This window comes from Phyllostomus hastatus, unplaced genomic scaffold (assembly GCF_019186645.2).
Source record: "Phyllostomus hastatus isolate PE091 unplaced genomic scaffold, TTU_PhHast_1.1 phas_contig_58, whole genome shotgun sequence".
Taxonomy (NCBI): Eukaryota; Metazoa; Chordata; class Mammalia; order Chiroptera; family Phyllostomidae; genus Phyllostomus; species Phyllostomus hastatus.
The window spans coordinates 29,224,139-29,238,247 of record NW_025333916.1 but is presented as its reverse complement, the minus strand read 5'-3'; the positions used below and the strand labels follow the sequence as shown (position 1 = coordinate 29,238,247).

Here is a 14,109-nt window from a genome sequence, read left to right as displayed (position 1 = left end):
GTGGGTGTTAAAGCTTTGAAAATCAACCTGTCTTAAATATTGTTTTCTTCATCATAAATGATGGGAGTCATTTAGAAATTATGTTCCCTGGCGTGCCTGGAATATAGCCATCCTAAGTTCCCAAATATGTTGGACTGGGAAACATTATAAACAAGTCCAGAATTTACTGGACTTTTCTCCTTGAGGAGAAGGGGACAATGTGAATTTCTCATAAGGATAACTATCCAGGATGAATGCCTACCTGTCTATCCTGAGAGTTTTGTCTTTTGTTATGAAAAATATTTAGATGACAACCTTTGTTATTTCTTTTTATGCCTTTCATTAGCATGGTTATAAATTGGCCATTGCCTTTCCCTCCACATCCTTATTTTAAAATTATTTGTTAAATCCTAAAGTTTGTGAACTAATGCCTTTAAGATACATTTTGAGCCAAAAGTAGGATTGTCATTTTCTTGTGAGAATATATAGGAAATTCTCATCTGAATATAATGTCTTCTCACTTTGTTAAAGTATGAGTTACATAAGAGCCCAGGCCATAGGTCAGTATTTTGCCAGAAGAATTTTTTGTAACCTGTCCTATTGCAAGTAAATAGAATGTTTAAGTATTAGCAACAAAGAATGGCAGGTTTTAGGCGTAGATGATATTTTGTGTTTTTTTATCTACACAATTATGTACATACAATTTGTATTCTATTGTGTAACTAGTGTATGTGATAAGATGTGTAAAATAACACTGCATAACATTTGCTCATAGTCAATTTTAACAAAATAGCTTCTACTTTGCACTTTTAAAGGCATGGATAAAAACACTATCCTTTTCCTGTTATTCTGGTAATTACTTTTTTTAAGGACATTTTTATGAGTGGGAAAAACGAAGTTCAAGGATTGAGGATATCCAAACAATATTTTTTAGAGTATAACAAGGATTCTTTTTATAAGTATGGTAGCATAATGCTTATTGCATGAACCCATTTAAGCAGATGTCAAAATGTGATGGTAAAACAATTCAATTGCATGTTGTTTGCCATTGCTAATACTAGACATTTAATTTGATTTTAAAGATTGGGTCATGTGGTTATGTGGTTCTTTTCTGAAAGGAAAAAAGGGAACTTAATTTTTTTCTAAATTGTTTTTTATAGTGGGAGGTATATGGGGAAGCATTAAGTTATAGGTTGATGCCAGTTTGGGGGTAGTTATTTATATACTAGTGAGGATTTGTAAAGAAGTGTATGTAATTTTAAGTAATTCACTCTGTTTAACCTGATACTGAACAATGAATTAATTTGTTCTTTTTAAAAACTATTTATTATTTTGGCAGAACTAAGTTCAGAAAATCTCAGAACCTGCTTTAAGATCATCAATGGTTATATCTTTTTATCATCAACAGAATTTTTACAGGTATGTTATAGTGTTTTGCATTGTAAAAAATTATATACTTATCATTTTATTTTTCTTTTGAAGTCAGGAGTTATCTTTTCAAAATTTAACTGATGAACCTATATTAAGGGCGGTATATATATGAACATTGCCCCTCACTGCAGGGGAGATAGGATGCAGTTCTGTGAATTAGGTTTTTAGCACAGAAATTATGTTCTGTGAATATTTGATAAGAATATCTTCATATTTCTATAAAAATCAGCATGAGAAATAGCTCTTATTTTTATTTCCTAAACTTTTTGTAAAGAATTTTATAATTTTTCATTTTTTAAATCTTTTAAGATTTTATTTATTAATTTTTAGAGAGTGTGGAAAGAAAGGTAAAAGAGAGGGAAAGAAATGTTAGTATGTGCTTTCCTCTCCTGCACCACCAACTGGGGACCTGGCCTGCAACTCAGGCATGTATGTGCCCTGCCTGAGAATCGAGCCAGTAACCTTTTGGTTCACAGGCCAGCACTCAATCCACTGAGCCACACCAGCCAGGACTCCTAAACAATATTAAATGAAACTTTAGTATATAATTCTCAATAGGTTATAATGAATCCCAAACTGAATTTTATGTGGTTTTAGATATTACAGATACATTTATATGTATATTTTGACTTTTGATTAAATTGCAGACATATGCAGTAGGTCTGTGTCAGTCCTTTTGTGAGCTGCTAAAGGACATTACCACAGAAGGTCAAGTTCAAGTACTCAAGGTATTGCCATCTTTTAAATGATTATTGTTAGAAGTTTTCCATTTATATGTTATGAAATTGGACCTTTACTGGGATTAGGATGATTGGCAAGGAGGAGAAGAGTAATTTTATTTATTTTTTATTTTTTAATATTGTATTTATTTTAGACAGAGGGGAAGGGAGGGACAAAGAGGGGAGAAACATCAATGTGTGGTTGCCTCTCATGTGCTACCTACTGGGGACCTGACCTGGCTTACAACCCAGGTATTTGCCTGACTGGGAATTGAACCAGCAACCTTTGGGGTCGCAGGCTGCTACTCAGTCCACTGAGCCACACCAGCCAGGGCGAGAAGAGTAATTTTAAACAGTAATTTCTCTTAGCAATATTCATTTGGTCTAGTATTTCTGGACCAGAGGTCTCAAATCATATGGATCACCTGAGGACATTGGGGAAATGCAGATACCACATTTCTAAGAAGGTCCTCTTCATCCTGAGACCTCCCTTTGTATAGCAGTGTTTTAAAATCTTTTATGAATTATCCGAAGGCTAGTGACATTTGATACTTCTCACTCCTCCAGTTTGTTAGCCTACTTTTGAGATAAAATTTTCATGTTATAAGTTGGTACTTTTAATTTAAGCTGGCTATGAGAATTATGGATTGTGTGTAATTACGAACCAATATCAAATCACTGGTGTACACCTGAAATTAATATAATAATCAGTTATAGCTTAAACAAAACCAAAACAACCAAATAAGCTCTGAGTTAGTCTTTATGCATTATATCTTTACAGATTGAAAGTATATATTATCTTTATATATTGTATATAATTTTGTATAGTCAAGAACTAACTGGCCCTGATTGTATATTATCTTTATATGTTAAACCTGTATGCTAAAGATACAGAGAGTATCAAATAAATGTATGTAATTGCATATAAACATAAGTATATATACTAAAATACATCTTTACATGTATATTTTTGTGTATATACATATATACACATATATACATTACATACTTTATGTATGGACTTAGTGAGAGGATGTAGCTGTTAGAAGTATTCGTTTTTGTTTTTAGTTTCTTAGCTCTATTCTAAGTGAAATATGAGAGCTCTTTAGGTGAAGTGTTGCTGTCATCACAAAGTAGCATTTATTGTGTGAAAACCATGACATTGCTTGAGATCCTAAAAACTGTGTGATTTTCTCCCAGTGAAATGAGAAGTGTTTGCCCAAAGAGGTTCATTGTAAGGAGTGTATTTAATCACAGTAATGTAGCATCAATCCACAGTATATTTTTGGACAATGTGGGTAAAAGTTTGTTCAGATGGTAGTCTTTTTTCTTTTTAACCAATATGATAGTTACTATATATCTAATAAGAGTCATCAATTTGAACTTACTCAAACATTGTAGTATTTTATGTATTCAGATATTTATTGTATATACACAGGTGCACATATAAAGCTCCCGATATCCATATTAACATGCTTGTTAATTTCAATTATAAATTGGTTGCATTTGGTATATCATTGATTATTTGTTTACCATACAGGTTAGGGGGTCAGCAAACTATTTCTGTAAAGGACCACATAGTAAATGTTTTAGGTTTTATGGGTCATGTGATCTCTGTCTCAACTATTTATATCTGCTATTGTAGATTGAAAGCAGTCATAGATAATATGTAAACAAATAAGTGTGACTCTATTCCAATACTAATTTATTTACAAAGTTAAGCAGTTAATTGGATTTGGCCCATGGACAGAGTTTTGCCACCTTCTGGTATTGATGTTACCAAACCAAAAAAACAGGGTTCAGCTGCCCACTGCCACCAGTGGACAAATTCTAGATGCAGAGGTTGGTGAGAAAGGAAAGAGGTTTTCATTCAAAAGCTACACAGTCTGGGAGAATGGCAGGCTCTTGTCTCAAAGCCCATCCCCTCCTGGAAACAGGAAAACCCAGCTTCCCTCAGCCAGACCAAAACTAAAGACAGTGTCCAGAGTTCCTTTTCCCATTTAAAGTACCATCCTTTGGGGACCACAGGTGGTCACTGAGTGGACGTCCAGGCAGCTCAGCTTTTCTCCTGGCCACTGTCAGGCCTCTGGCTGCCACATCAGAACCTGCATGTGGGTCCAATGCTGCCATTGGCCATGCAGCTTCCATGGTCGGAAGGTCCTGTGAATGCATCAGCCAGTATGTTCAGGAATTGGGTAAAAGAGTATGTCCCTTCCTCCTTTTCTGCTATTCTGATCTCTGAAGCCAATGTGACTGCCTTCCCCTGGTCCTGTGCACAGTCAGGTACTGGAAGGGGGCGGGAGGGATTTTTTCCCTATCCAACCATCTTACTAGCCTTGTGTGAGCTTACTACAAAACTTCCTCCTATTGCCATATTGCCTGAGGGGTGGGGGATCTGCTGCCCAGAGTAGGTTGCTGTGCACAAGGGGCAGAGCATTCACCAGGCCCCAGCTTGGTTATCCAGACAATGTGGCACTCTGGCTGACCCTCCTTTTCCCCACCTTCTGCCTATTCCTGCAGTCTGGCCAGGCTATTGGTATCAGTGATACTCGGTGCTTTCTCCTGTTAGGAATAAATAATAGGAAAATCAGTTTCTGGTCTTAAGTAATTTATTCTGTTGAGGTGGGAGACGCAAGTGAACAACCGGTCCCTATTTAGTGTTAATGCAAGTAGTGGTGTGAACCACAGTTCTCTCCCACCAATTGATTGCTACCAGGAGTCCCTAATCTGGGATGCAGTGAAGGGAGAGACTTTATTTGCTTAAAACTGCTCAAGTGAAGCAATCCTCTGTTACACCTGAAGTGTTACAGCTCAAGCCAGGGAAAGGCAGCTGAAAGTGCTCTCCACTGAGGTTTCTGCCGCAGTCCTTAATTGGTTTGTTTATATTGAAATGAAAAGTCCAAATTTGTACACTTTGATTGGTCCAGATATCACTACCCTGATTGGCTTGGCCCCTCTGTTCTGATTGGTTGTTGTGGTGTCCCTCTTAATGGTCAGTAAATATGCAAATGAGGATATAGCTGTGCAGCTCCAATTGGACAGGGACATCTCAGTCCTATTGGTTATAATAGGCTCAGATGGCAGGAGCATTGCACAGGTTTGGCAGCCCTGTCTGGGCCTTTTCACTGAAATGCAGCGTGCATGTGAGGCACCGCTAAACCATGGCTGCTAGACTTTGCTTAAGAATTTGAGCTCATTTGACCACAGGAATCTTGGCAGGGATTTTCTTTCTTGTGGTCAACAGTGGTTTTAGATTAGCAGTATCTCAGATTCAGCTGGTGAACTTTGTGAAAATTGAAGAACATACAATAGTATTTTTTTTAAAGTTCCCCAGGTGATTTTCATGAATGCTTCTAGCTGGGAACCATTTCATGTATCTGCTTATGTTATTTTGGGAATATAGAAGTTTTTTTCTAACCCAGAATTTTGTAGAGTACATTTTTCAAGGAGAATGAGATGGGAATTGAGTTTTAAAAGTTTAGTAAAGGTTAGGGTTGCCAGATAAAACGGTATTTTTATTTGTGACTTCTGGCAACCTTAGTAGGGTGAATTAAGCTAGCTAAATACAGGGTTAAATACCACAAAGAAGTGAGCAAGACCAAGAATGGAAAATACTGTGAGGGTTATCTTTTGAGGGTAGGCATAATGGTGTTACTTAAACCCTTTGGTGTCTGGAAATTGGAGGCGGTTATGTGCCAAATTACTAGACCATTCAATTATAAAATGATACGAAAAGAAAGGAGCTGACAGTATCATTAAGGACTGTATTCGTTTCCTAGAGCTACCACTACAAAGTACCACAACTTGGCTGCCTTAAAACAACAGAAATTAATTTGTAATATTTGTAGTAGTTCTCTCTCTCTCAGGCTTCTGGAGTGTAGAAGTCAGAATGTTGGCAGGGTCTCCCCTCCCCTCTCCTCCCCTCCTCTTCCCTCTCCTCCAGGGGAGACTTTCCACGCCTTCTGGTGGTTGCCAGCAGTCTTTGGCTTCCTTGGCTTGTACATGCATCACAAAGCCTCCATTGTCACATGGCATTTTCCTTGTATTTCTGTTTTCTCTTTTTATAAGGGCACCAGTCATAATGGATTAACTTTATCTTAATTACATGTGCAAAGACCCTGTATTCAAATAAGGTCACATCCTCAGGCACCTAGGATTAGGACTTCAACATACAGTTCAATCCATAACAAAAATCTAGTATTAAAAGTAAAATGATGGATTTTGTGTATGGAGAGGTAATGAGGAGAACCTGATCTGTGTAGGTTTTTGTAGGTGAAAGTGACTCGATGGAGGAAGATGGCTCCAAATAATAAAAGGTATTGGTATTTACTTTAAATCTAGAGGGTATATGGAAGGATTAACTTGGAAAAGAGGCAAGAGTTTGTTTTCTGGGTTGGCAAACATAGCAGTGATTGAGGCTGTAGATATACTGGTAAGTGAAGAGTATAGGTAACTGTGCTCTGGCCAGTGTGGCCCAGTTGGTTGAGCATCTTCCTGCAGAGCCAAATGTTGCTGGTCCAATTCCCAGTTAGGGCACATGCATGACTCTTGGTCCTGGTGCCGAGTTGGGGCCCCTAGGAGATACAGCTGATGAACGTTTCTGTCCCTCTCTTTTTCCCTACCTTCCTCTCTCTAAAATAAATAAATACAATATTTAAAAGAAAAAAAAAGAGTATAGGTAACTGGCATGTGATTTTGGTGTTTTCATTCAAAAAGGAAACAAGGTTGTCAGAGCTTCCTGAAGCCTATCAGAATAAGACAGAGGTACATTGCAATAACCAGACATCTGCACTTATTTGGGAGTGTTCATTCTTTAATGAAATAAAAAGTTCTTTGGTTAATTCTAATTTTTTTCAGAAAGTCCGTTTATCAAACATATTCCACTGTTCAGCACACCCTGAGTTTTCCTTTCTTGTATTTGAAATTGCAAAAGAAGCTTCAAACTAAAAAGGACAAATAGAGTGAAAATATGGCAGAACTCTTTGGTTTTAATTTCATAGGTTCTTCTGTCTTTTGTAGAGTAGGGGATAAAGGCTGAGAATCTAAGCCACCATTGCCAAGAAGCATGTGGGCTTTGATAATAATTGCTAATAAGAATCTGTTTGTGGCTTGGATAGGGAGGCCTGGTCTATTGCCAAGTGACTAACAGTCCTCACCCACACTGCTTTCAAGTATTTTAGCCCCAAAGCTTACAAGTAACATTGTAACTTTTGTTAAATATTATAACATTTGTAACATTATAATTGAGTTGTTTACTAAAATGTTTTTGTGTATTTTTATTACATTTATGCTCTTAACTGATGTAGTGGCAATACATAATTATATTGAGGTACTTAATTTGTCTAGCACAGTCTTCATCTTTTGCCTTGGAGATAATTTTTTCTCTGGAAGTACAGGAGATAACAAGAAATTGACACTTTGGACTTAATTCTAACTGAGGGAAAATTGATCAGCAATGCGGGAGTGATATCAAATGGAGAGAAAATTGCTGTTATTTCGATGTTGTCTTTATAGATTTTTTCAGTGTGTGTGTGTTTATCTTTCTCTCTGAGACTGTAAGCTTTTCCACGGTCATAAACTTAGTAAATACGTGTTTTTTTTTTCTCTGAATATATGCAGTATAACTGATTTGGAAGCTTGGGAACCCGTAATTCTCATGTTGAGGATGGCATGGCATTTATCGTTACATCGAGTAGCAGTGCCATCCAAAATATATACTAAGAGTTCATTGAGAATGGTCTTTTCTCCTTGACCTGTGCCTTGGTTTGCACACCCAGCTCTGCTACTTATATGGTTCTTGAGTACATTCTGGGATTAAATTATGCTATTTGTTATATAAGGGGCAGTATTGTGTGATTTTTAATAAGCTGTATGAATTTTCTGAAATCCTCTGAGTGGAATTGTAATCTATATATTCTAAGTGATGAAGAAAAGAGGTTGTGTCTTATGTTTAAACACCTTCCAGAAAAAAATTTGAATTGAAAGTGTTTTTTTTTCCTCCTGCTTTTCTGCAATGGTATTAGCAAAGTAACTGTTGAAAGACAACCTTTTTTAAGTCACATGGAATGGACATTGTGAAATTCATTTGAAAAATGAATCAAGTGTTTTAGAATATGTCCTAAGAAGAATATTTATTTTCTTCTTACTATTTAAAAAAATTACATTCTTGGAAAGTAATCAGAAGCAGTATAGCATAGCAGGTTACACTCTGGACTGAAGCAGCACTGCTACGGCTAGAGTACTGGCTCTGCTACTTCTCAGCTCTGTAAGGTGAGCACGTTAACCTCTCTTCCTCACTTTCCATCTGTAAAACGGGGATGGAAACCTTACCTACTTCCTAGGTTGAGGTAAGGATTACACAAGTTCTAGGTGTAAAGCACTTATAACTATGCCTAGCATGTAATCAGTGAATCTGAGTGTTGCTTATTTTGTATCTAATCTGATTATATAGTTAATTATATGTAATATCCTTTAGGGGTAAAACAAGATTAATTCACTTGCAGGCCATATAATTAGGTTGCTAAGCTCTCTGGCTATAAGAAAAACAAACCAAACCAAGTTATTCTGCCTATTCCTTTGACCATTTCTTCTAAATAAATGTTTATTTAAAATAAAGAATACATTAGTTAAATTTTTAGAAGGGAGTAGGTGATTAACATGATAGATCTTTACTCTTTAGTAAGAACTACGTATCTCAGCTGGCTCTTTAAAATTAATTGTAGTCGATTCTTCTTGCTTTTCAGAATAACAATGTTAAAAATTTTTATTATGGAAAATTCCAAATTTACATAATATTACAATATTACCCTTACAATTTTAATAGAAAAAAATTGCTTGCTTCTTTTTCCTTTGAAGTAAAAGAAGGTAATGTCATTATCTGTCCCTCAGTTTTACTTGATATTTTTTAGAATGGCTTAGCACAAATCAGTTATCATACAAATGTATATTAAAATATTTGTAACATTTAATCTAAGTTACACATTAAACCAGTTTCTCTGTAAATAATGCCAGTAGGAGGACATTAATAGGATATAAATACTTGAATTGAAATTTGGCAGTGTAATAACATATATTTAGGACTATTTTTATATAAACATTGCTGTAGTCAAACCTGTATATTTGACTTAAAATCTCAAAACAGTATGTTTTTAATTTATTAAATATATGTTAAATTCTAAGAATATACTAATTATCATGGATAAGGTATTTGTGTTTTTATATAAGGAATATTTTAGGACAGTGGTGCTTTAGTGCTTGTATTTGAAAGCTGAGTGTTCTAAAAATTTTTGGCATTTGCCTATTCTCAGAGTTTCGTTAAAGCTATAATAATAGTTTTTAATACTAGCTCATTATTTTCATTTTTAATACCTCAGATACTGTTTCTTAATATAGTGTGCTATGTAACATTTTAAATATATTTTTGACTAAGTGTCACTGTTATACTAATTTCTGACAGTATCTGGAAGTAACTTCTTTGTGCTTTGAAGCAGAAAATTACAATGCTATGAAAATTGGATAGAGAGACAAGTAGGCCTGCTTTAGGAGCAAAGAGTTAAGAGGAAAAATAGGCTTTATTGTATTCTTTGACTTGGAACAACTTATCTGGGTGAATACAATTATATTCTAAAAATAGTCAAATTTTAATTGTTAAAATTTCTAAATTTGAAATTTGTGTATCTACATTTAACTTTGAATTTCTTAGTTTTCTGTTTTTTCATGGTCTTATCAAGCAGTAATGAGCCCATTGCTTTCATTCTTTGTGATAAGGTTTATTTAAAAGATGGCACAAATATTTTTGAGGTATAATTTATTCTGTAATAATAATAGCTAATACTAGCATTTGCTATATGCTACACATTTCTGAACACATAATATAGAGACACTGCGTTCATGTAACACATAAACCTATAACAGTACTGTTCTCAGTTTTTACAGAAGAGAAATTAAATCACAAAGCAGAAAATACCTTGTCCAAGGGCACACAGCTAGTAAGTATTGGAGCTGTGATGTATACACATAGGCATTCTGAGTCAGTAAAATTGTTTGACTGAAATGCACAAACTAAAAGCCCGAAGTTTTGACAAATTTTAAAAACACGGTCTCTTCCTGTACGTTCAGAAAAGGGATAGATTAATCTATTATAATATATTTATAAGAGCAAAATGATTGTAAAAATAATAATGGTTAGATTTATAATAGCAAATACTTATAAAAATAGTAACATATGATTGGATGATTATTTTGTCACACAGAGGACTATTATGCAGCTTTAAAAAGGAATGAAGATGACCTATATATACAGTTTTAGATTGATTTTGAGACCATACGCGAAGAATGATATCTAGAGTTTTCTTCTATTTAAAGAGTGCAAAATAGATAGCAATGAAAAAATATATCAAATTAAGAAAAGTGGTTATGTAGGGGGAAGAGGGAGAGAGGATGGTAGCTGGATCTTTTAGGATGTGTATCTGTTTTGTACTTTCTTTTTTTCATCCTCACTTGTGGATATGATTACTGATTTTAGGGGTGGGGGAGGGGAGAGAGAGAGACATTGATATGAGAGAGAAACCTCTATTGGTTGCCTCCTGTAAGTGCCCTGGGAAGGAATCAAACCCTTAACCTGTTGGTGCATGGGGCAATGCTTCAACCAACTGAGCCACCCAGCCAGGGTCTGTTTTGTACTTTTGCTTTAGAGCTAGGTAGATGCTCTACATGATTTAAAATAATGACAGTAAAAACAATTTTTAAAAGATTTTATTTATTTTTTAGAGAGAGGGGAAGGGAGGGAGAAAGAGAGGGAGAGAAACATCAGTGTGTGGTTGCCTCTCATGTGGCCCCCTACTGGGGTCCTGGCCCGCAACCCAGGCATGTGCCCTGACTGGAATCAAACCAGCGACCCTTTGTTTCGCAGGTTGACACTCAGCCCACTGAGCCACAGTAGCCAGGGCTGAAAGTAAAAGTAATTTTTAAAGATAGAAAACAAGCTGAAACATTTGAATCTAACTATTATTATGTTGGTGGCATAGACATCTGAGAAGAATATTTCCAGTAACTTTAATACGTAGTATTTTACATGACTATCACTTGTATCACATTAGAACAGAAAGAAATGAAAACATTATAAATTGCATTCAGTAGTGATGGTGGTGTTATTTTGAAACCCATATGTGCATATATATATATATATATATATATATATATATATATATACACACACACACACACACACACACACACACACACACATTTATATATAGTAGGTAGAAGCAAATCAGATCATTAGTATCTGGCATTCTTCAATATAAGATGGAAATATAAAATCAAAGAAGTTATGTAAAATGTTGTAATCCTAAATTGAATTTGTTGAGTTCATGGTATATGCTTTTTAGGAAGAGAATATAGATTATCTAATTATGTGTAAGCAAAGACCTAGAAGCAGTATCAATTCTGTGTCAGCAAGTACACCAGAGCCTCATCTGCTCTGTGAATATTGTGTCCTTCTGGTTGACTCTAGAGCTCAGACAAAGGGGCATGCAATACAAGATAATCTGGGGAGCTTTCTTTGTGCTAGAAGAAAATGAAGATGGGGTGTTACCAAAGAATGCAGGAATGAACTTTGAAAGAGCTCCCACTGGCTAATTATGGGACAGTTTGAGCATCAAAACAAAAGTAAACTAAATAGATTAAAACACATCAAATTGCTAAAATACCTGAGAACATAATAATCTCTACCTAGAGGAGTAGGTTGTGATTTAAATCCAATTAACATTTGCAAATTACCTTACTTTGAACTACATTTTATTATATTAGTTGTCTTTAGTGTTACTTCCTTCTTGGAGCTGTTTGACAATCTGGATGTATATGCATTTCACTTGAAATATACAGAATTGTATATTACCACTGAAATCAGAGATGCATTTTTTAATGCATAAAAATTTGTTCAGAAGTGAAAACTGCTGCTGGTCAGATGTTTGGTGGGAGGTTGATCAGTATGGAAGAACATTCACTATAGAAATAGTTTGAAGTCTGGTTTTTAAGTTACAACTGCAATGTCTTCCTTGGGAAGTAGATTATGGAATGTCATTTGTGAAATAATACAGGACCATTCCGTATGGATTTTCCACAGGCATCTCAAGTTCAACATGTATGAAACCAAACATCGTCATCATCATCATCATTATTATTATCAATATTGTCTTTATTTTTTAATTGATTTGAAAGAAATATCAGTTGTTGTTCTGCTTATTTATACATTCATCAAACCATGTTATTTTTAGCAGCACCACAGTTTGTACCCACCAACCACACATGAAAACTAGGAATAGTCCCAGACTTCTTCACTTGTGGCTGGTCAACTGTTCAATCTGTGTTCTATTTTTTATCAGTTCTACTTCCTGAAATTTATCTTCATTCAGTGTGATAATGGCATTTTCCTTCATACGTTTTCAGAAACAATTTGATCTTCTCTAGCTATGGTCCCTACCTTTTTTAATACAAAGACTCCATTTTAGTCCTGGAATATTGTAGTTCCTTTAGAGGACCACACCAAGACATATTATAATAAAAGTGCCAAACATTAAAGATAAAAGAGTCTTAAAAGAAGCAAAACCAGAGAGTTACCTACAAAGGAGGTAATAAGACTGACAGCTGACTTCTCAAAAACAACATTGCAGGCAAAGAAGGGACTGGCAAGAAGTATTTGAAGTTCTGAAAATCAGGGACCTACAACCTAGATGACTCTGCCCAGCAAAGCTATTATTTAGAATTGAAGAGCAGATAAAGTGCTTCTCAGACAAGGTAAAACTAAAGGAGTTCATCATCACCAAGCCATTATTACCTGAAATATTAAAGGGACTTAATTTAAGAAAAAGATGATCAAACCTTATGAATATTAAAATGGCAACAAATTTACAATGATCAACAACAGAATCTAAGAAAACAAACTAAGCAAAGAAGCAGAACAGGAACAGAATCATAGATATGGAGATCACTTGGAGAGTTATCAGCTAGAAGGGAGAATAGGGGGAAAGGTGCAGGGACTAAGAAGCATAGATGGTAGGTACAAAGTAGACAGGGATGTTAAGAATAGTATAGGAAGTGAAGAAGCTAAAGAACTTATGTGCAGGACCCATGAACCAAGGTGGGGGTGTTCATGGAGAGAATTGGGGGTACCTGGCAGAGGGGGACAGAGGGGAAAGATTGGGACAACTGTAATAGCATAATAAATAAAATATATTTAAAAAGTAAAATAAACCTTTTAACAAAAAATAGTAACTATACCTTTATATATAAAGAATATGCAAAGTGATAGCTTATTTATATTGAATGATAGATAACATTTAAATGAATATTCTAAGTCATCGTCATCTAAACGTGACTATTTCTTTTCTATACAAACTTTTGTAATCCTTGGAGCTAGAAATTTTTAACATTTTTTTAAAGATTTTATTTATTTTTAGAGAGAAGGGGAGGGAGGGAGAAAGAGAGGGAGAGAAACATCGATGTGATAAATATTGATTGGTTGCTTCTCATATGTGCGTCCCTACTGGGGACCTAATGGCGACCCAGGTATGTGCCCTGTTTCATCCAGCTGGTGAATTTTCACTTTGCTGGACGACATCCAGACAACTGTGTGACACCCGTCAAGGCTTAGTGTAATTTTTTTTTGCTTTTTACTTATTTTTAAAATTTATTTTTATTGTAGCTTTTTTCATTACCAGTTATCCCTCTTATACAAGCTTCTCCCAAGCTTCTCCCTGCAACCATCACCACACTGTTGTCCATATGAGTCCTTTTTCTCTAATCTCTCCACCCCCTTAATCCCTTCCCGTGGAGCTGTCAGCCTGCTCTCTGTCTATGAGTCTGTCTCAGTTTTGCTTGTTAGTTCAGTTTGTTGATTAGACTTCACATATGGATAAAATCATATGGTATTTGTTTTTCTCTGACTGGCGTATTTCACTTAGCATAATGTTCTCCAGGT

The 14,109-nt window shown here is 35.4% G+C and overlaps 1 protein-coding gene across 3 annotated transcripts in view; it reads left to right on the top strand.

Annotated features, from left to right (window-relative positions):
* Positions 1–14,109, top strand: part of IPO11 (importin 11) — a 182,372-nt gene that overhangs the window by 102,184 nt on the left and 66,079 nt on the right. For all 3 annotated transcript variants that reach the window (XM_045847914.1, XM_045847913.1, XM_045847916.1), the window contains exons 23-24: positions 1,319–1,398; positions 2,058–2,138. In XM_045847914.1, the coding sequence (XP_045703870.1) occupies positions 1,319–1,398; positions 2,058–2,138 (161 nt within the window). The remainder of the gene's footprint in view (positions 1–1,318; positions 1,399–2,057; positions 2,139–14,109) is intronic.